Source organism: Dendrobates tinctorius, unplaced genomic scaffold, assembly GCF_039654945.1.
Source record: "Dendrobates tinctorius isolate UK_male_01 unplaced genomic scaffold, ASM3965494v1 ptg000016l, whole genome shotgun sequence".
Lineage (NCBI taxonomy): Eukaryota > Metazoa > Chordata > Amphibia > Anura > Dendrobatidae > Dendrobates > Dendrobates tinctorius.
This window is the reverse complement of record NW_027361684.1, coordinates 84,628,657-84,650,954: the sequence shown is the minus strand read 5'-3', so window position 1 is coordinate 84,650,954 and position 22,298 is coordinate 84,628,657. Positions and strand designations below refer to the sequence as shown.

The following is a 22,298-nucleotide window of genomic DNA, read 5'->3' as shown; positions in this document are numbered from 1 at the left end:
TACACTATGCTATTGGCAGCCAGCTCCTGCTTACACGGGGCGATGTGCTGCCAGTAACAATGATATTTTGCCAGCATAAACGATGGTATCGCCTGATGAACAAACATTTAGCTAATTCATCAGGTGATCGCCAGCGTGGTTATACCGGGAAGGAACCATTATCTGTCTAAATGCATCGCAACACATTCATGGCGCTAATTTACTGTAACAGTTGTCCTAGTAGATTGCTTAAAGTGTGACTTCTAGAAATGTGATTTACCTGGAGAGATAGAGTTAATCTGATGGAAACGTGACCACATTAGAGAGCGGTGACTGTACCTGCGCCAGTACCTGCAAGGAGAATAAAACTTCATTTTCTCCTTCTCGCCACAGCTCCATTAAAGGGAATCTGTCAGCAGGTTTTTGCATTGTAACTTGAAGACAGCAGGAGATCAAGGTGGAAACACAGAATTCAGGGATGTGTCACTTGTCAGAGTGCGTGCTGCTAACTAACCGTGAGGGATTTATCACTAACATTGCTGGACTAGTCTAGCCATGCCCCCTCCTATGATAAGCAGCTCACTGTCTATGGACTCCGTACACAGAGAGCCTGGTGTGGGCGGGGTCAGCTGTGGTGTGGGCGGGGTTAGCTTTCTCAGCTCAGCTTCATGCTAAATCTAAAAGCTCTGATTGTGTCAGAATGGCAGCACCCAATAATCCAAGTGATACATCATTGGATTCATTGTCTCTTTGCCTACATCAGGCTGCTCTCAGATGAGGTAGCAAAATCCAGCAGACAGATTCCCTTTACAGCTACACAGGGTTTAAATGCTATTTCTATGCAGATTAACCCTATAGCTGCAGGTAAGTCACATTACTGGTCACATGCTTGTTAAACTAACCATTCAGCACAGAACACAGTAGAAAGTAAGGCTGGTTTCACATTAGTGTTCTTGTGCGCAGCGTTTGTGGTGCATCCATGCGCATGCGTCCCTATCTTTAACATGGGGGTGCATGGTCTTGCGTTTGCACGCGTTTTTGTGTGCATGCGTTTTTTTGTCGTTTGCGCCTTTGCACTCCAGACGCAACATGTTGCATTTTTGGGTGCACCGAAATTTGTCAAAAAAAACACATGCGCACGCTTGCGCACGGAATGCGACAAAAAAATGCATTAGTCAATGGGAACGCAGGCGTGCGCATGGAAATGCGCACGCCTGCGTTTTGGTGAACGTTTGTCGTAAAAATGTGTAGACACTGGGTTTACCCATAAAGAATGAATGCGCCTAAAAAACGCAAACGCATGCAAAAATGCATGATGTGTTTTTGCATGCGTTCCTATTGCGCACGATGTACTGCGCACAAAAAAGCTAATGTGAAAGCAGCCTTACAGGGCACCGTTAGGCCACTGATGTTTATGGGAACCTCGGTGTAGAAGCCATGAGCCGCTGCTAGCAGACATGAGAAGAGGCCGGGCCTGCACGCATGGCAGCCTCCTGCAGAGCCTAGTACTGGACGCCGGGCACAGAAGTGAAGGTTGCCGCAGCCTGGACGCTTTGCCCTCGTCTGCACGGGGCGTTTTACCGTGCGGCAGCATGTACACGTCACGCCGCCGGCATTACTACGGACCGGCCATATAGAACATGCAGCAATTCCAGGAAACCCCGGCGGCTGGAACACCCTTTCCGCCCCACTGACTGCTGAGCGGAGGCCATTTCCTAGCTCCCAGCACGGACTCCATGTGATAGAAGACCTCATTACAGCAGAGCGCTCAGCCGTATCATGCGCCACAGAAAACGGCAGCGACATGACGGGTCATGTGAACGTGTCCTACCGGCTGGTGAGGGGACACAGCACCGTATGGCGGCACATAGGGCAGAGGAGCCCCCAGGGCTCAATAACCGGAGAGCCGGCTCAGACCTATGAGCGCCGTCTCCACGGGTCACCGAGCTCCGTGTGACAGACACTGCTCGCTAATAAGGCTGTGGCACTACACATCCCAGCAGCCCATGCCTGCGGAGCCGCCGGCCGGTGAGGGGTTAAGCAGCGTGCAGCCCCGCTCCGCCGGCCGCCTAATCCCCAGCTGCTGCCGAGCGATCGCTGATTGCAGGGATACGGGACGGAGATAGCAGCGCAATCCTGCAATTAGGCAGCAGAATAGCTAATGGGCCGTGCGAGGCACTGATCCGGAGAACACTTCCTAATTAACTCCCAGTCACCTCTGTGTGACAGCACCGGAGATTAACCCTGATCCCTCCCGGGATGGAGGACGCGACACGCTTCCCTGGAGTCAGAGACGATCGCCATGTTATTGCTCTGCCAGGGTGTATTTCGCACACACAGAATCCTAATGGGCGCAGCAGCCGGGAGACGCCGCAGGGGTTAACATCCAGCGGACGCGCTAATGTGATCCGCCCGGCGTCTCCGCGGCGTGCCACCATCACTGCAGCCTGTCACCGGGGTGTGACGTGAGGCTAGCATCTGCCACGGGAGAGCGCTGGAAGCGAGGACTACGGCGATGCTAGAACTACGGCCACGTTCAGTATTTGTAATACAAACCCGTCACCACTCTGGATTTCTCACCTACTGAGGTAAATACTGACGTGTGAACACGGCTAATACTGTGTCAGTGTGCGCGGCCGTGCTTCCGCATGAAGTCTGCTCCCATTGTTTTCCATGGGAGGCTGCACTGTGCAGGCGGCCCGCCTGCTGATTAGGGCCTTCCCGGACCTGTGTCCACCATGTGTATTCTGGGTCAGCAAAAATGCAACTCAACATGAGCGGGGCTTGTGTGTGCGATCTGTGCTCCGCAGGGGACGTGCTCTCAGAAGACCCCTCCTAAATAACGGGTGTGATTACATCCAGTACATTCCGGGCCGCTTACAGGGATTTTCCCATGAAAGATTATCACCATCCACAGGATAAGTAATGAATATGTGACCCAGGGCCCACGCTGATAACACAGAGGGGAGCGGACTCATCAATTCCTCCCCAGGTCCCAACTGAATGGAGGGGCATGGTAGCTCATAATTGCTCCCAGCGTCTGTGGACCAGGTAGAGCGCTCAGCTTCCTCCGTCAGTCCCATAGCCATGAATGGCATCTCAGCAGTCAGGTGTGGCCATGCCCCTCCAATCGGGGGCACCCACAGTGAGCGGAGGTCCCTGTTGTTGGGTCATCCAGTGCAGTGATGGGCCGGTATCACCCTGTCCTGATTAGAGGCGATGTCTTGTGAAGAAAACGCGTTAATGTGAGTAAAGGCTCCATACACATTGGACTAATGTTGGCTAAACCTGCCGACAGGGCGTAACTACCACAGTCATAGCAGTCGCCACTGCGACCGGGGGGAGTCAGGGGCCCGGCAGGCATATCTCCAAACCATCCCGATTCTCGCGGGACAGTCTCGTTTTCCTCCCCCACGTCCCGCCCAGGAGTCTATTTTTCCCACACTGCACTGAGCCACCTCATCCTCGCCCTCCTGCAGAGACCCACCGACCACACTGACAGCAGCCCCTCACAGCCTGCAATGACTTCGCTAGGCTGTTTTTTCTAATGTGCGCACAGGACCTGTGATGAGGTCACAGGAGGGGAGGAGTCAGGGGTCACATGATCAGGGGCCTAAGTCTGCAGGACTCTGCTGTGTTGGTTGTCATGGTGCTGGATGAGGTAAAGTTTGTGTGGGGTCAGGAGGGGTTTACAGAGTGTACGGAGCGGAGCCCTGTGTGTGTAGGAGGTGTACGGAGCGGAGCCCTGTGTGTGTAGGAGGTGTACGGAGCGGAGCCCTGTGTGTGTAGGAGGTGTACGGAGCGGAGCCCTGTGTGTGTAGGAGGTGTACGGAGCGGAGCCCTGTGTGTGTAGGAGGTGTACGGAGCGGAGCCCTGTGTGTGTAGGAGGTGTACGGAGCGGAGCCCTGTGTGTGTAGGAGGTGTACGGAGCGGAGCCCTGTGTGTGTAGGAGGTGTACGGAGCGGAGCCCTGTGTGTGTAGGAGGTGTACGGAGCGGAGCCCTGTGTGTGTAGGAGGTGTACGGAGCGGAGCCCTGTGTGTGTAGGAGGTGTACGGAGCGGAGCCCTGTGTGTGTAGGAGGTGTACGGAGCGGAGCCCTGTGTGTGTAGGTGTACGGAGCGGAGCCCTGTGTGTGTAGGAGGTGTACGGAGCGGAGCCCTGTGTGTGTACGAGGTGGACGGAGCGGAGCCGCACGTGTACGAGGTGTATGGAGCAGAGATGTGAGTGTATTTTGGAATGGGGGGGGCCCATTTGAAAGTTTGCATCGGGGCCCATAACTTTGTAGTTACGTCACTGCCTGCTGATATGTGGGGCATCCAGACTCCCCCCCCCCCCCCCCCCTAAACAAATGATGTTGGAGGAGAGAAGGATCTGGCACGTCAGATTTCCGACAGCCGATCCTTTTATTCTCTGGGAGATAAGAGGAGTCTCGAGTCTGGCAGCAGCTCTCAGAGACGCAGGAGCGCTGTCCGAGTTTGCTGTTACTGTGCATCGGAGCTGCCGGCTGAGACGGCTATCTGATGTACGGGGGCGTAAGGCTAGCACTCCGTGCTGACTCTTGATCGCTGTGTAATTCAACCTTGATCATCCCATCATCCACACGAGAACAGTGTAGTGTTTTCTCCCCTGACTCTGAATATCTTCCCACCAGATTCAGCCTTACCCTGTATCCTACGTGCTCTTATCTGGCATTTACCAGTGTGAGCCTGGCCTGCCAGTATTATTCTACCTCACTAATAGGATCTTTGAGGATTTCAAGCTATCGTGTCCCAGATAAACTACCACCCAGCCTGTCCTCAGTGCCAGATAGTGATCTGTGCACACGGTGTATGTCAGCATCCCCCCACTTCTCCACGGATGGATGTCTCCGTATAGGGGTAGGACGCACCCAGGCTTCATGGGGCATACAGATTAAACCATGCATTATAGTCGTTAGCATGATGCACTTATAACGGTATGCTGATTATCCCAGGATCTATATATGTGTGTTATCGGTAATAGCTCGTCTGTGTATGGTGGGACTGGGAGGCAGCCGTCCGAGCGATGAGCTATTGAAGGGCTGCCCGTGCCGTACTGGGGGTTGTATCTGTTGGCGGATCTTATTTAGTGGGGTTCACTGTATGAGAACTGTGACAATCCCCAACATTTGCATCGGGAAATCGAGGGAGGGATGGGTGGGATCTTCAACCTGTTCAATCCTGTTATTTCCTCTCAGCGGCATCTCTCTCCCTCCTTCTGAAATAACAGAGGCTCATCCGAGCAGAGTGGCCGCATTTATGGGGAGTCAGGGAAAGTAGACATTGGATAGCAGGATGAAGGATACCTTCAAGAACCTGACTCACCCCCAACAGATGATGGGGCAGAGAAGGATTTGGTCTGTGAAACTCTCATAGGAGTCTCTTACAGAGGGCACAGGAGCACTTAGCCGAGCGTTCCTGTACATGGGGGGCTCAAGGGGAGGTAGCTGTCTATTATTCATGGGGGTGTAGCTATGGGAGGTAGATGTCTATGGTGGATGGGGGGAGGTAGATGGTGAGGTGATGCTTCTTGTGGTAAATCACCTGCTGGTTTATTATGAAACAGCATAACCCATAGCAGGGTTCAGCATAGTAAACATGGCCTCTCTGACATAACAGCAAAACAAAAAGATAACGTATAGCAAAGTCCATATGTCTGACAGGTTAGCCCACTCAGCCCACCATGTGCCTTCAGCTCCACCTGGAGCCACTTCTGGAGTCTTTCCTCTACAAACCACAACACAGTGAAAAAGAAAACAGTGGCTGTACATTTAACCTCCCAGCCACACCCTTGAAGTGGAGATATGGTACCCCACCCTGGACATGCCCCTATCCTCTAATAGGAGGCTGATATATCCTGGACCTCTATATGCCTCCCCCCCTATTTTTACCATCTGCTTTGGCAAAGCTAACATACTTAGTCCTGCCAATAAAGCTCATTTGAATTTGAGTAGGTGTCCCACCCGTCTCTTGCCTACAAACCTGTCCCATAGCAGGCTGAAGAGAAACTTACAGGTTTCTAGATCACGGAAGAAAACAAATCTTCGTGACACATATCTCCCCTCATATACAAAGCCAGTGACCCGGTCACAATGTCTATTGTGGATGGGGGGTTGTGGGGAGGTAAATGTCTATTGTGGATGGCGGACTTAGGGGAGAGAGATGCATACTGTGGATAGAGATCTCGGGGGGGAGGTAGATATATATTGTGGATGGGGGGTCTCGGGGGAGGTAAATGTCAACCATGTATGTGTGTATGGCTTTTTTGTGGCATGCGCCCATTTTGCAGACACAGCTATATGTAAATCTCCATGCTGTCAGGGCACATGGCAGGCTGGCGTCTTTAAGATTCCCCATAATTCTTATTTGGATGTGCACAGTAGGCTAGACCACCAGTGATTGACGGTTGGGATCTGACCACTGGGCCCTCTGCAAGAAAGCTTTAAAAAGGGGCCACATTGTTTACACAGGCACAGTGGCTACGACAGATGGGGGCTGTGCCTGGTACTGTGGCTTGTCCCATTCAAGGGGTCTTAGAGGTTGAGCCCACATGTTCGGACAGCCTGTCCCTTGTAGACTTTTAAGTGCTGGTGAGGATGCCTGCTGCAGGCTTGTGCCCAGTCAGGGAGTATGGGGGTGCACACTACACTGCCAGCCTGGGGTATGGGGGCACACGCTACACTGCCAGCCTGGGGGTATGGGGGCACACACTACACTGCCAGCCTGGGGGTATGGGGGGCACACACTACACTGCCAGTCAGGGAGTATGGGGGCGCACACTACACTGCCAGTCAGGGAGTATGGGGGCGCACACTACACTGCCAGCCTGGGGGTATGGGGGGCGCACACTACACTGCCAGTCAGGGAGTATGGGGGCGCACACTACACTGCCAGTCAGGGAGTATGGGGGCGCACACTACACTGCCAGTCAGGGAGTATGGGGGCGCACACTACACTGCCAGTCAGGGAGTATGGGGGCGCACACTACACTGCCAGTCAGGGAGTATGGGGGCGCACACTACACTGCCAGTCAGGGAGTATGGGGGCGCACACTACACTGCCAGTCTGGGAGTATGGGGGCGCACACTACACTGCCAGTCAGGGAGTATGGGGGCGCACACTACACTGCCAGTCTGGGAGTATGGGGGCGCACACTACACTGCCAGTCAGGGAGTATGGGGGCGCACACTACACTGCCAGTCTGGGAGTATGGGGGCGCACACTACACTGCCAGTCAGGGAGTATGGGGGCGCACGCAACACTGCCAGTCAGGGAGTATGGGGGCGCACGCAACACTGCCAGTCAGGGAGTATGGGGGCGCACGCAACACTGCCAGTCAGGGAGTATGGGGGCGCACGCTACATTGCCAGTCAGGGAGTATGGGGGCGCACGCTACATTGCCAGTCAGGGAGTATGGGGGCGCGCGCTACACTGCCAGCCTGGGGGTATGGGGGGCACACGCTACACTGCCAGCCTGGGGGTATGGGGGGCACACGCTACACTGCCAGCCTGGGGGTATGGGGGGCACACACTACACTGCCAGTCAGGGAGTATGGGGGCGCACGCAACACTGCCAGTCAGGGAGTATGGGGGCGCACGCTACATTGCCAGCCTGGGGGTATGGGGGCGCACGCTACATTGCCAGCCTGGGAGTATGGGGGCGCACGCTATACTGCCAGCCTGGGGGTATGGGGGCGCACGCTACACTGCCAGCCTGGGGGTATGGGGGCGCACGCTACACTGCCAGCCTGGGGGTATGGGAGCGCACGCTACACTGCCAGCCTGGGGGTATGGGGGCGCACGCTGCACTGCCAGTCAGGGGGTATGGGGGCGCACGCTACACTGCCAGCCTGGGGGTATGGGGGCGCACGCTACACTGCCAGCCTGGGGGTATGGGGGCGCACGCTACACTGCCAGCCTGGGGGTATGGGGGCGCACGCTACACTGCCAGCCTGGGGGTATGGGGGAGCACGCTACACTGCCAGCCTGGGGGTATGGGGGCGCACGCTACACTGCCAGCCTGGGGGTATGGGAGCGCACGCTACACTGCCAGTCAGGGGGTATGGGGGCGCACGCTACACTGCCAGCCTGGGGGTATGGGGGCGCACGCTGCACTGCCAGCCTGGGGGTATGGGGGCGCACGCTGCACTGCCAGCCTGGGGGTATGGGGGCGCACGCTACACTGACAGCCTGGGGGTATGGGGGCGCACGCTACACTGACAGCCTGGGGATATGGGGGCGCACGCTACACTGCCAGCCTGGGGGTATGGGGGCGCACGCTGCACTGCCAGCCTGGGGGTATGGGAGCGCACGCTACACTGCCAGCCTGGGGGTATGGGGGCGCACGCTACACTGCCAGCCTGGGGGTATGGGGGCGCACGCTACACTGCCAGCCTGGGGGTATGGGGGCGCACGCTACACTGCCAGCCTGGGGGTATGGGGGCGCACGCTGCACTGCCAGTCAGGGGGTATGGGGGCGCACGCTACACTGCCAGCCTAGGGGTATGGGGGCGCACGCTACACTGCCAGCCTGGGGGTATGGGGGCGCACGCTACACTGCCAGCCTGGGGGTATGGGGGCGCACGCTGCACTGCCAGCCTGGGGGTATGGGGGCGCACGCTGCACTGCCAGCCTGGGGGTATGGGGGCGCACGCTGCACTGCCAGTCAGGGGGTATGGGGGCGCACGCTGCACTGCCAGCCTAGGGGTATGGGGGCGCACGCTACACTGCCAGCCTGGGGGTATGGGGGCGCACGCTGCACTGCCAGTCAGGGAGTATGGGGGCGCACGCTGCACTGCCAGTCAGGGAGTATGGGGGCGCACGCTGCACTGCCAGCCTGGGGGTATGGGGGCGCACGCTGCACTGCCAGCCTGGGGGTATGGGGGCGCACACTACTGCTCACACTGCGCGACCCCCTCCCCCAATCCCGACAGGCTTCTTTTCATAGGGCGCGGTAATATTGCGACATGTGTGTTATGTCATCACCTCAGAAGTGCCGTATAAACAGACACGTACGACTGGTTAGACTTGTCAGTCGCTTCCTCCACGTTCCTGCTGGTGGGAAATGTATGACGTGCCGCACAGATGTCGCATGGTTCTCCGTGCGTCACTGCTGACACATGACCCGCACACGGTGCACGAGGTTATAATGGGGAGGAAGCAGCGATACAACGGGGAGAGCACAGCGGCCGCCATCATCTGACCTGTGCCCGGGGCTCCGCACACTCCCGGGAGCAGCCACGACGTCCTCGGCCAGCAGCGGCTTCCGTGCCGGACTACAGGGAGGGCGGACTATCACCCCGCACGTAACGGCTCTTCGGCGGCAGCACTGTCGGAGTCCCGGCTGCAGGGCGCCCTGTGCCACACTCCGGGCCCTCGGCTCCGCCGTCATCCACACACGTGTCCTGTTGTTATGCGCGGGCCGTGTGCTGCTCCTCACTGCCGGAGATGGCGCCTCCGCCGCCCGTACAGCTGCTCCTCTCATGGACGGGCCAGGGAGAGCCTCCAGAAAGCCGCAGCCACCGCTCCCTCCTGTGCACACAGCAGAGGAGCCGCCAGGCATGGGTGCGGGGATAGCACGGCGCACAGTAATGAGACCTGCCGACATTGTCGGTGCAGGCGACCTCAGGCTGGCAGCGAAGCGCTCTACTGTCAGGAGTGTCCATGCGCCATACTCCTCAGCAGGAAAGTCGCAGCCGATAATCTGGGCGCCGGACTATATTTACAAACAGGTTCAGGCTATGTGCACACATAGTTTTTTTTTGGTGTGCGGATTTTGGAGAGAAAACCGCAGGTAAATCCGCAGGACAAAAGTGCTGCGGTTTATCTGCGGTTTTACACCTAATGGATGAGGTGTGAGGCTGTGTGCACACGCTGCGGATTTTGCTACTGTTCCGCAGCGGTTTTGGCCGCTGCGGACCCGCAGCAGTTTTTGCTGCGGTGTACAGTACCATGATTCCCTATGGGAATCAAAAACCGCAGTGCAGACGGTGCGGAATTTTCCGCGCGGATTATCTGCGGTTTTCAATCCGCAGAAAGAATTGACATGTCAATTCTTTCTGCGGATTCCGCTGCGGTTTGCCATCTCCTCCATTGAGGAGATGAAAAACCGCAGGGCAAAACTGCAGAGCAATCCGCACATAATCCGCAGCGTGTGCACACATCCTAAAACTGCAGCGTTTCTGCACCAAACAATTGACATGCTGCGGATTGTAAACCGCAGCAAAACCGCGTGGAAAAATCCGCACCGTCAGCACAGCGTTTTTGAAACCCCATAGGGTTTCATTGTACTGTACATGGTCAGCGGAACTGCTGCGTTTCCACAGGGCGGAAACGCAGCAGAATTCGCACCGTGTGCACATACCCTCAAACTGAAATTTCTATGAGACTCTCCGAGTCCGCCCGTCCTAAACCAGTGCCCCCCTGCTGTATGGGCACCATGGTAATAGGTCCGCGAGGGATGGGCAGCGATGGCTCCGCAGGCCGGGCATGGGGTGTGAAGGGTTATGGGGCTTCCAGCAGTTTTATATATGTAACCGATCCTTAGGAGAAGTGGTGGTATCGGTGGGCGCCATCAATTGGCCATTATCCCCGCCGGCAGCGCTGGGATGTAGGAGCGAGGCACCGCACACTACAGGAAGTGTTTGGTGTTCCCACTCTGAGCTGCAATACTCGGCAGCGGCCACCAAACCCTGCACTGCAGTGCAGGCATCCAAGCACTGCTGAGGGGGGATAATGGCTGATTGATGGGGGTGTGAGACCCCTACTGATCTAGCTTTACACCAAGGGCAGGTGCAGAACACCGTATTTTCGGTCCCAGTGCCATCCGACAGAACATCAGTTCACACTCAGACCAATGTTATTCTATGGGACTGAGCACAGGTCCTTATTTTTTCCTTGGACAGAGGAAAGGATCGCTGCCTGCCCCAGTTTGATCCAATATTCGGATCGCTCTCTGCCATGCAAGTCTGAGTTGGTGGAAAACATCAGACTGCATTCGGATGACATCTGTACAGTGCGATTTTCACAGACTGACAGAATGGAGAAGATGGAGACCATTTTTTTCCCCTTCTGAGAAAATTGAATCACACTCTAATTGGTGTGTGATTTACATAATCATCCTGATTCAGATCAGACAAAATACGCTGGTGTGAAAATAGTGCACCACCCCATCCAGGGTATGCACACGGTGCAAATTAGTGTGCAGAACTTTCTTTGCGGAAAACGCCAGCGGAATTGATGCAGATTGTAATGCGTTTTTGGTGTGCGGATTTGTAAGGAGAGATTTTATGTGCCAGACTGGAAAATGCTGCTGCGGATCCGGAAAAATAATTGACATGCTGTGGAAAATAAACCGCTGCAAATCTGCGCTGATTTTTCCTCAGCATTTGAACAGCAATTCTTTATTTACCATAGACAAACATTGCCTGTGCACTACACTGCAGATTTAATGCAAATCTGAAAAAAAACGCTGCGGATCTGCATCAAAATCCGCAACGTGTGCACACAGCCTAATAGTATAAAGTATTCTAGCTTTCCACATCACTCCTTTTTTTTTGTTTAAGATTTGCTGTTTCTCCTTTGGTCACCGAGCGTATAGTCTGACCCTTCCCGTTCTGTAGAGCTGCTCATTATCAGTAGAGGCAGGATAACAATGACATAGCCACTAATATATATGTATGTTAGTGGTTGTGTGTCTGTGTGCGTTGGTCACAGCTCACCTCCACCCCCTTTATTGTACAATAACCTCAGAGCACAAATCATAGTAATAGACCCTCATGATTGCAGAACGCACAGCCAGACAGTGAACGATGGATGAGACTGGAAAGGTGTGATTGCACTTTGGACAAGTGAATGTAACTAATAACTTTATTTCTATAGCGCCAACGTATTCCACAGCAATTTACAATTGAAAATGATTCATGTAAAAGCGTGTTCACACCAAGTACATGGAGGCGACAAGCCTGATCCTTCTCACAGCCTGAGAAGTCCGTGATCATTTCTAGGGGGCTGATGGCCATGTCTCTGCAGTAAAGCACATCTCTAAACGCTGTGAACAGAAGCTCAGACAAGATGGCCACCCCTATAATTATATACTGAGAGAATCTGAATCAAAAAAAGTTCCACCGAAACTAATTCTCCTTCCCCTCACACATGTGGCATATTGTACTTGCTGAGGTAAAGCCCAGACCCCGGCAGAATGCCTCTGGCTTTTTGTGGTAAATCTCTGTGAGGCCCCGATGGCAGAAATAACTTGTAATGGTGGAAGTGTTTCCAGCCGTGGCCGGTCCCAGCGGCTGCGAGCCTTGCTTACTTTTGCGACATGCAGGTCAGTCCTAAAAAGGATAATAAAAAAAAAACGCGCCTGCATGACTTTCAGATTATTTTTCTTTCATTGCATTCCATATGAAAAGGAATTTAAGAAAACTCCGTCTTGCCGTTAGGTTCTCTGCCAAACAGGCTTCCTCCGGCGCGCAGAGCAGGACAGCTGTGATGTATACAGGAAGCCGGCGCGGGAGCAGAGCGCTGTCTGATGGCTGGATACAGAGCGATGACTGCCAAAAGAAAACGTACCGTGCGAGGAGGAAATGCGCTCCCATGCTCTACAGAAAGGCGAGTCTTCGGACATTCACACAAGGCCATTTTCTGCTGCACTTACTGCGATCGTGTGATTGCCGCCTGTTTCGCTCTATTCAGATAATTAAGGCTCGTTCGTGCGTGGAAGATTTTCAGGCATTTTAGTCTTGACTCGCAGTTTCCGCCACGACTCCCCTGAACGGCAGAGTCGTCTGCACACCAGGAATGAAAGGCTGGTGCCGTGTCTTTCATGGTTTCATGTGAGAAAATGCTGATTCCTAAATGGCAGTGTGAGGTACAGGCAATGTAGTGGGATTATGGCCCACAGTAGTGGACCACCGCTTTCTACAGGAAATTGTCTCCCTTGTAAAATAAAAATAACATATATACTCCATCACTGACCACACCGTTCATGTCATGTCCGAGGCAAGGTTCATGTCACATAGTCTTCAGGGCTCCTGTGCTTAACAATCAGCGGCCACAATTGGGCTACTGCACCCTCATTTCTTCCACACCTCCGAGGGATCTAAGAGCAGGCCTATAGTGGCTCACTGATTGTCTGCAGGTCACAAGATGTGCAGGGAGGTGAATATATGGTAAGCTTTTTCACAGGTGGGACAACATTTATAAAGACGTTCAAGTTGTGGACTATCCATTGTCAAGACTGATTAGGAAGCTTAGGAAAGTAGGGCACTTTATGGCAGGGGTCCCCAACCACCAGTCCGCGGCCCAGGACCGGGCCGTTGCAGTTCTGTTGCCGGTCCGCGGAGCCACAGCTCAGAATGCTGGACACAAGGGGAGCCGGCGGATGTGGCACTGTGGTGACAGCTGCAACCGCCGGCTTCTAGAAGACATCAATATTCACCCTCAGTTCCTGCATACCTGTCGGGCGCGGCATCTTCATCCAGTGCTGAGCGGTCACGTAGTATCGCTCATTAAGGTCGAATATGGACACGACTCCACTCCCATAGGAATGGCGTCCATATTCATGACCTTAATGAGCGATACTACGTAACCACTCCGCACAGGAAGAAGCTGACGCGCCAGGATAGAGATGCAGGGAAGTTCAGCAACGATGTGAGGGTAAGTATGATGGTGAGGACGGGGGAGCTCAGCCATGCATACAAGGGTGGGAGCAGAGCCATGCATACAAGGGTGGCAGCGGAGCCATGCATACAAGGGTGTCGCTGTCTCCCATCACCCCTAGATGGGACCGTCTTGTTGCAGGAAAACAAGCCCGGTGCTCCCACTCATTCAAAACCTACGGTGAGTTGAGTCACATTCACATTATAAATGTTATAATTAAATGATAAGTATGCAATACTAAACTACAACCCTGTCCATAGTCCCACCACCTTATGACCAAAGCTCCACCCCTGCCCTGCCAGGCCATGGACGAATGGTCTTGCTTGAAGCCGGTCCCTGGTGCAAAAAAGGTTGGGGACCAGGCCCGGATTGGCAATATAACCAACCGGGCATTTTCCCGCTGGGCCGCTGTCACGTGGGCCGCGGGCGGCAGCGCCCGATCATCTGTCCGCTTGCCAGCTGCTGCGGCCACTGTTGCTCCTGCCGCCGGCCCTCTGCGGACACGGCGGTGATAGTTTCCAAGTTCCTCCCGCACTGCAGGGAGATAAGCCGCCACGCCCCCCCCACGCACCCCATCCTTGCCTTAGCATGAGATCCCCCCCCCCCTGCAGCCACTCACAGAGTCGCACTCGCTTGCCTGCTCGCAGGACCTGTGATGAGGTCACAGGAGGGGAGGAGTCAGGGGGTCACATGATCAGGAGCCTTTGTCCAGACCCCCGATCATGTCACCCCTGACTCCGCCCCTCCTGTGACCTCATCACAGGTCCTGTGCGCTCAGCCTTGCCTCTACCGTCTGCAAGACTCTGCTTTGCTGTTGTCATGGTGCTGGTTGAGGTAAGTATGTGTTGGGGTCAGGATTTACAGTGTGGATGTAGCAGAGCTGTGTGTGTACGAGGTGTACGGAGCGGAGCCGTGTGTACGAGGTGTACGGAGCGGAGCCGTGTGTACGAGGTGTATGGAGCGGAGCCGCGTGTGTGCGAGGTGTACGGAGCGGAGCCGCGTGTGTGCGAGGTGTACGGAGCGGAGCCGCGGGTGTACGAGATGTACGGAGCGGAGCCCTGTGTGTACGAGATGTACGGAGAGGAGCCACGCGTGTACGAGGTGTACGGAGAGGAGCCACGCGTGTACGAGGTGTACGGAGAGGAGCCACGCGTGTACGGAGAGGAGCCGTGTGTACGGAGAGGAGCCGTGTGTGTACGAGGTGTACGGAGAGGAGCCGTGTGTGTACGAGGTGTACGGAGCGGAGCCGTGTGTGTACGAGATGTACGGAGAGGAGCCACGCGTGTACGAGGTGTACGGAGAGGAGCCGTGTGTGTACGAGGTGTACGGAGCGGAGCCCTGTGTGTACGAGGTGTACGGAGAGGAGCCACGCGTGTACGAGGTGGACAGAGTGGAGCCGTGTGTGTATGGAGTGGAGCCGTGTGTGTACGGGATGTACGGAGCGGAGCCAAGTGTGTATAAAGCATACGAAGCGTGCTTTTCCCACGGACACAGGAGTACACGGCGGAGCCCCGAGGAGCATTTTAAAACACACACATGACGTTCCACCTGAAGTGATGTGCTGGAAGCTGACCGGAAATGAGATAATTTCTTGAGGAGATTGTGACGGAACCAGGAATGCTTCAGATCCATCACAGTGTCCTCCTCCAACAGCGCAGACAGCAGGATCGCCTTGGAATCGGGGATACCGGCCATGTGAGCGGATCATGATAGGTCCTGCATCGGGAGGCTCAGGTGGGCACTACAATGGGAGCCGGGCTGCTATAGTATCTTTGTAGAATCTTTCTTTCTTTCTCTCTTTTTCTTTCTCTCTCTGTTCTTTCTTCCCCTCTTTCTTTCTTTTTCTTTCCTCTCTTTCTCTGTTCTTTCTTTCTTTTCTTTACTTCTTTCTCTCTCTGTTCTTTCTCTGTCTCTCTCTGTTCTTTCTTTCCCCTCTTTCTTTCTCTCTCTGTTCTTTCTCTGTCTCTCACTGTTCTTTCTTTCCCCTTTCTTTCTCGCTCTCTCTGTTTTCTTTTCTCTCTCTCTCTGTTTTCTCTCTTCCTTAGTGCCAGTCAGTGTGCCCATAATACCAGCCACTGTGCCCTCAGTACCAGTCAGTGTGATCAGCAGTGCTAAATGGGTGTGATTAGGTGTGGACATGGGTGTGACTATTTGTGAAATGGGTGTGGCCAAAATTTGCAGCGGCGCGCGCAGCGCGCCGCAGTCTTTGTCCGTCTTTCCCTTCTTCAAAAGTTGGGAGGTATGATAGGGGCGGCTATGACCAGGGGGTCTGGTTGCCCAATAGAGAGCAGTTCTGCCAGGAATTCTGTAATCATGCATACAAAAGGGGACAGCTTTGGGAGGAGTACTGTACCTAAAAGCAATAAATAGGACTGAGCTGAAATACTGGGCACAGCTCTGACTACATGTTATATAGTCGTGTTAATCTCTCACTTCTTGTAAACTACAAGTGTACAAAGATATTATATAGTCACCATGTGACTAGTGGGCCTGTGTAACTTCAAATGCCAGGGCTGAATTTTAGTCCCAGTCCGGCCCTGTTGGGGACCACTGCTTTAAGGTATGTGCACACGCTGCGGATTCGCAGCAGTTCCGCAGAGATAGTACAGTACATTGTTAGCCAATGTGATTTCAATTCCGCAGTGCACATGCTGTGGATTTCTCCGCACGGATTTGCTGCGGTTTTAAATCCGCAGCATGTCAATTCTTTCTGCGGATTCCGCAGCGGTTTGCCACCTGTTCTATTGTCCAGGTGTCAAAACGCAGGTCACTTTACCTGCAAATCTGCATGGAAAAATCCGCAGGTGAATCCGCAGCGTGTTCACTCGCCCTTAAAATAACTTTAACTGTATTATTGGTAAATCTGCGAGTTTAGAACTGCCACTTCAGTGATCCCATTGGTTTTTTGCTTACTGTCCTGTAGTGAAATTGTCCTAACTACCCTACACTGACCGCTGCAGCCAATCGCTGTGCTCAGCAGTGTAGACAGCTTGGACAATTTGTGACCAATGAGAGGAGAGTGAACAAGTTCAACACTAGAATCAACTGACGGATATCACTGGGTACGCTTTGCAGTCTACTAAGGACTGTGATACACAGAGTCTACAGCCACCAAATCTTCTACCTTTTCAAGCAAAAAATAAATGCCACCAAAAGAGTCTATATCCTTTTAAAGAGGTATTCTAAAAATATTAAATTGCATTGATTAGTGAGTTAGCATGAAAATAAGTTTGCAATTGACTTTCTTTTGACTTTCTTTTCTATCTACTGTCATTCTCAAGCCATGGGAGCTTTTATCTTTCATAGTATACAGCAGGTTTCCATGGATCTTGGCTACTAGTACCTAGGCCAGACCCTGGCCCAGTCTGTGAAGTAGTTATATTCCAGGAGAGGAGTTAACTCTTAACATACCAGCCATGTTATTTTTTCCAGTCCATTGATTTTTATATAGCAGTTATCTGCTCACCTGCCTCCTCCTCCCTTTCAGCTCCTGACAAGCTGAAGTTATAAATCTCTCACTGTCCAGAGCTGTTTGCTTCTTTTAATTCCCTGTAATCTCTATATTCACATACAATAATAGCAGTGAAAACTTCCAAACAAACCACTGATACCTGAATGTGTTACAGCAAAACTGGTGCTGATCTTTATAGTTCTGCTAAAACCGAGTCCATCAGAACTGTCACTCAAGGATGAGAGCCCACCCTCCAGGGACCAGTAAGGCCATGTGCACACGCTGCGGTTTTTGCTGCGTTTCTGCTGCAGTTTTGACCGCAGCAGAACTGCAGCAGTTCTGCAGCCAGTGTACAGTAGCATATGATCCTATGGGATTAACATTCTGCTGTGCACATGCTGCGGATTTTTACCTGCGGAAAAGCTGCGGGTTTTTTTTCCGCAGCATGTCAATTGTTTCTGCGGATTCTGCTGCGGTTTGCCACCTATTCCATTGTCCAGGTGGCAAACCGCAGGGCAAAACCGCAAGCCAATCCGCAGGTAAAACCGCAGATATGAATCCGCAGACGAATCTGCAGTGTGTGCACGTAGCCTTAGGGAGGAGACTGCAGAGTTATGAGGTCCTTGATGGACATCATGAGAGTACCGCTTTAAGGGTAGAACGTGTGCTACTTCTATGCAATGTTTGCTGTTTTAATGAAAAATTCAAAAAGAAAAGAAAAAAACACAGCATTTTTTTCTGACTTGTTATTGAACAAAACCACAGCCAGAGAAATCTAGAAACACTATTGTGCCTGGAAACGAAGACCATGTCTTGTTTGTGAGCCACATTGAGTGGATCTCTATAATGGTCTGTTCATTTATGTATTAGGACATTCTCTACATTTTTAGATTTGCATTTTTTCCTTTTCTTACCAATATCAGCTAATTGCAGTAAAAAAAAAATGATTTCATCTACTTTATTCTGCAGGAAAAAAGGCATAAAGAGAAGGAAGTGGAATTGTAAGTGATAGAGAAAAATATGTATTGAAAACAGATGTCCAGTGAAAAATGAAAACAAATACAGTTAATATTCATTGTGAGTATTCATGAGGACCGATCTGAAGCTGTTCATACATGTTAAACTGATACTAACAGAAGACACAGACGTTTTGGGGGAAACAAGGATGAGGGGTGTTCAATTCATTTTTTTGTCATGAAATAAATCACATTGGTTTGTTTTCTTCTTGCATTAATGGAGTTTCCCACTTTAAGAAATATGGACCCCAAATCCTCATAAAATACATAACAGATTATATCCTTTCATAGAAAATCTATTAAAAAAAATGCACAGGTTCTAATCTTTCCCAACAACCTATGTAATTGAGGAGGAAGGATTAGGCTTGTTGGACTTATGGAGTTAGAGGTTGTCCACTTCTTTCAGGATTGACAACCTATCCATAGGATAGGTCATCAATATCTTGATCAGTTGAGGTCTGACACCACCGTTCAGCTGTTATCAGGGTCGGCTGCTGCAGCCGCCGTCCGGAAATGCTCACTTGCAGAGCTGCTCTGTCTTCTAATAGTGGCCACCACAGGGTAGTACACGTTAGCTCCTGTTCAAATCAATAGATACGAGGGACATTTATTAAAGATTTCCCCTGACTCACTTCCTGTGGACTGAGAGCAATGTATCTTGGCACAGTTATTAGTCCTCTACATACAGGGGTTGGACAAAATAATGGAAACACCTAACGTTTTGGCATCATAATCTTCGAACATGTTATAAACATGCAAACCGTGACATATGGTAATGTTTTGTAGTTGATTATTTGTGTTATGTGATATGTGTATGTAAATTAACTGTTTGTTTTGCAGAATTGGAAGAACATTGATGAGAACCTGATACCAATTGCAGACCTCTCGGATTTTCAAAGAGGCCAAATTGTTGGTGTTTGTATGGCAGGCGCTAGTGTAACAGAAAGTGCCCGAGTGCTTGGCGTGTCAAGAGGTACTGTCTCCAAAGTAATGACTGCGTTTGAAAGAGAAGGAAAAATGTCCGCAGCAAAGCACAGGTCCGGCCGAAAGTCGAAGTTGACTGAGAGAGGCCGTCAGACTCTAAAGCGAATTGTGAGAGAGGATCGCAAGACCACTGCTCCGAAAATCACTGCTGAGCTCAATGAAGACCTACACAACACAGTTTCCACAAAAACTGTTTGTCGGGAGCTGCACAAATCTGGATTCCATGGAAGAGCTGCAATTAGAAAACCGCTGCTCTCAATGACAAATGTTTCCAAGCATTTAGAGTGGTGTAGTGGTGTGAACCTGTCCTCGCACGTCCTCACTACGGATGAGCTGAGTGTCCTCTCTAGAGGCCTAAACTTTGTGCCAGTGAACAGGTTCAACTGTTTTGAATGGGTTAAAGATTTGAATTTGTTTTGTAGAAAACTCAAGTGGAAAAAGTTTTTTAGACACAATAGCCGTGAGGCTTGTAAACAACAGGGCCTCAATGAGGAGGATATTGAAGGATATGAGGCGCTCATTGGACTTTTGAATGAAAATGATAGAGTTCCCACTGCTGGGAAGGGCCCCTTTACTACCTTGAGAAATAAAAGTGAAAGGATGCCGCCTGTAGGTGATATGGGAAATATCGATATATTTGCCAGCTTGGTGGAGAGGGACCTGAAGAAATTAGCAGGACCAGAGTGGGAAAATAAGGATAATTTGTTGGCCAGTGAGCGAATAGCACTTGAGGCTTTAAAGAAAAATGATCAAATAGTGGTAAAACCCTCCGATAAAGGGGGCAATATGGTAATTCTGAACCACATTGAATATCGTGAAATGTGCTATGCTATTCTGCAGGACAATTCAACATATGAGGTGCTAAAAGAGAACCCCATGGCCTCTTATAAAGAGGAACTGCAGCTGATCCTCAGTGGGGCCTTAGCAGAGGGTGTGATCTCAAAGACAGAATTTGATTTTATTCTTCCTAAGTTCCCGTTGGTGGCCACGTTTTATGCATTACCAAAGATACATAAGGGCCTGAATCCCCTGAAGGGGAGGCCGATTGTATCAGGTGTGGACTCGTTGACACAGAATAGTGGCCTGTATATTGACCAGATATTACGTCCCTTTGTGGTGTGTATGCCGTCATATTTGAGGGATACTTCAGATTTACTGCTAAAATTGGAGGGCGTTCATCTGGAAGGGAATGCTTGGTTGGCCTCCATTGATATAGAAGCACTCTACAGTAACATACCACATGATGTAGGCATTAAAGGCGTGGGACATTTTCTTAGTCAGAGGTCAATAGCTTGTAGAGGGCATAATAGTTTTTTGACCTCCCTTTTGCAGTATATATTGACCCACAATGCATTCTGTTTTGATGGCAAATTCTACCACCAGCTCAGGGGCACCGCGATGGGGTGCCCCTGTGCCCCTTCGTATGCAAATTTGTTTCTGGGCTGGTGGGAGGAGACTATTGTTTTTGGAGGAGAGGAGAAGTGGTGGCACTGCTTGATTTCCTTGTGGTATAGGTTCATAGATGATGTCTTCATGGTATGGACAGGGGATAAAGACCAATTTGAAGAATTTGTGAGAGAGTTGAATCGAAATAGTGTTAACTTGAGATTTACCTCAGAAATTCAGAAAACGGAAATACCATTCCTGGACATTAAAATCCAAAAAGATAGGATGGGAGGCATCTCTACAAGTATATTTCGGAAACCTACGAGTACGAATAGCTTGCTACATTGGCAGAGCCACCATCCAGTCCCTCTTAAGAGAGGTATTCCGAAGGGACAATTCCTACGGTTGAGGAGGAATTGCTCCAGGAATGACCTGTTCCAAAGGCAAGCTGGGGATATGTTTTGTCGGTTTAAGAACAAGGGATATCCGCAACATGTTCTAGACACTGCATATGATTTTGCAAGAAAAGCAGATAGGGCTAAATTGCTGCAGAAACGTGAGATTAAAGACTCGACAGAATTAATAAGAGTAATTGGGACATTTGACGTTAACCATCAGGAGGTCAGAAAGGTCCTATCTAAGCATTGGGATGTTCTCAGGTTGGATCCAGATTTGAAGAATATAATTGGCGAGCGTCCCAACATTACCTTTAGAAAGGGTAGATCTATTAGGGACATGTTGGTCCACAGCCAATATAGGAGACCATTGGCTGGTGGTACCTGGTTGGATAGGCGACCATGTGGTTTTTTTAAATGTGGGGACTGCAGTTTTTGCAACTATATGAGACCGGGGAAGTCTTTCTGCAGTGCGAGCACTGGTAGGATGTTTTTTTATCGTGGCTTCTCAAACTGTAAAACCACAGGGGTCATCTATATGGCTACATGCTCATGCCCAAAAAATTATATAGGAAAGACCAGGAGAGAATTCAGAAGAAGAGTAGGAGAACATCTTGGAGACATCAGACATAAAAGAGAAACCCCGCTTGCAAAGCACATGTGGATGTATCATAATGGTGATCTCGGTGACATAAAATTCTGTGCTGTAGAGGTAGTCCATGTAAACCCAAGAGGAGGAAATGTGGATAAGGTGATGCTTAGGAGAGAGTGTGAATGGATATTCAGGATGGAGTCACTCGAACCGAGAGGGCTGAATGAGCAATTGTCATATGCCTGCTTCTTATGAGCCACAATTGAATTATATGTTCCTTTTCTAGAGGATACCAGCCTCCTTGATTTTGTTCTGTTGGTTCCCTGTTATAGTGGAATCTCCATGTATTGGCGTGGAATATTGCATATATAGAAAGTCCCTCTTTACTGCCGCAGACGTATATCCCTATAGGATCTAGGAGCATTTTGAATCTGAACCCTTGTTGCCTCTTAATAAGGCTCTCAATATATTACTTTGACGGGGCAGTTGCATAATATTTAAGTGATCCATGGTGTGGATCATCTTTAGAATGCGTAGACTGTCTGAAGATAGAAAGAAGTAAGATATCTGTACATATTTGCCTCACAGTGACTATCTTGGGAGAGCAGATACCTTGAACTTGATGGGGTAGTTGCATATCGACGCCTGTTCACATTATTAAAGGTTGTGACGCGATTTATATCTATCTTTTTGCGAAGTATGAGTGTCATATGTTGATTACATATATTGAGATAGGTAGCTATAGACGCCTGCTCACACTGGTGTAGGCGATGATGCGGTTTTGTATATATCGAGCAAAACGCTAATTATCATTAT

General features: G+C 51.1%; 2 protein-coding genes across 3 annotated transcripts in view; one reads left to right on the top strand and one right to left on the bottom strand.

The window, feature by feature from the left end:
* BCOR (BCL6 corepressor) overlaps positions 1-9,532 on the bottom strand; it is a 173,474-nt gene extending 163,942 nt beyond the window's left edge. Inside the window, exon 1 of the mRNA XM_073566007.1 lies at positions 9,200-9,532. The gene's annotated coding sequence lies outside the window, so the exon portion shown is untranslated. The remainder of the gene's footprint in view (positions 1-9,199) is intronic.
* LOC141080640 (uncharacterized) lies at positions 1,307-21,774 on the top strand. 2 transcript variants are annotated; one of them, XM_073566010.1, is made up of 3 exons: positions 1,307-2,567; positions 18,079-18,186; positions 18,966-21,774. In XM_073566010.1, exon 3 carries the CDS (start codon positions 19,047-19,049, stop codon positions 21,735-21,737), a length of 2,691 nt encoding a protein of 896 aa, XP_073422111.1. In that variant the 5' UTR covers positions 1,307-2,567; positions 18,079-18,186; positions 18,966-19,046; the 3' UTR covers positions 21,738-21,774. The 2 variants fall into 2 exon arrangements, with proteins under 2 accessions (XP_073422111.1, XP_073422112.1); XM_073566011.1 differs by lacking the exon at positions 1,307-2,567 and adding an exon at positions 13,522-15,392.
* Positions 21,775-22,298: the final 524 nt, after the last annotated feature.

Coding starts and splice junctions, on each gene's coding strand:
- LOC141080640 (XM_073566010.1), top strand. CDS start 19,047: ATGGCAGGCGCTAGTGTAACAGAAAGTGCCCGAGTGCTTGGCGTGTCA.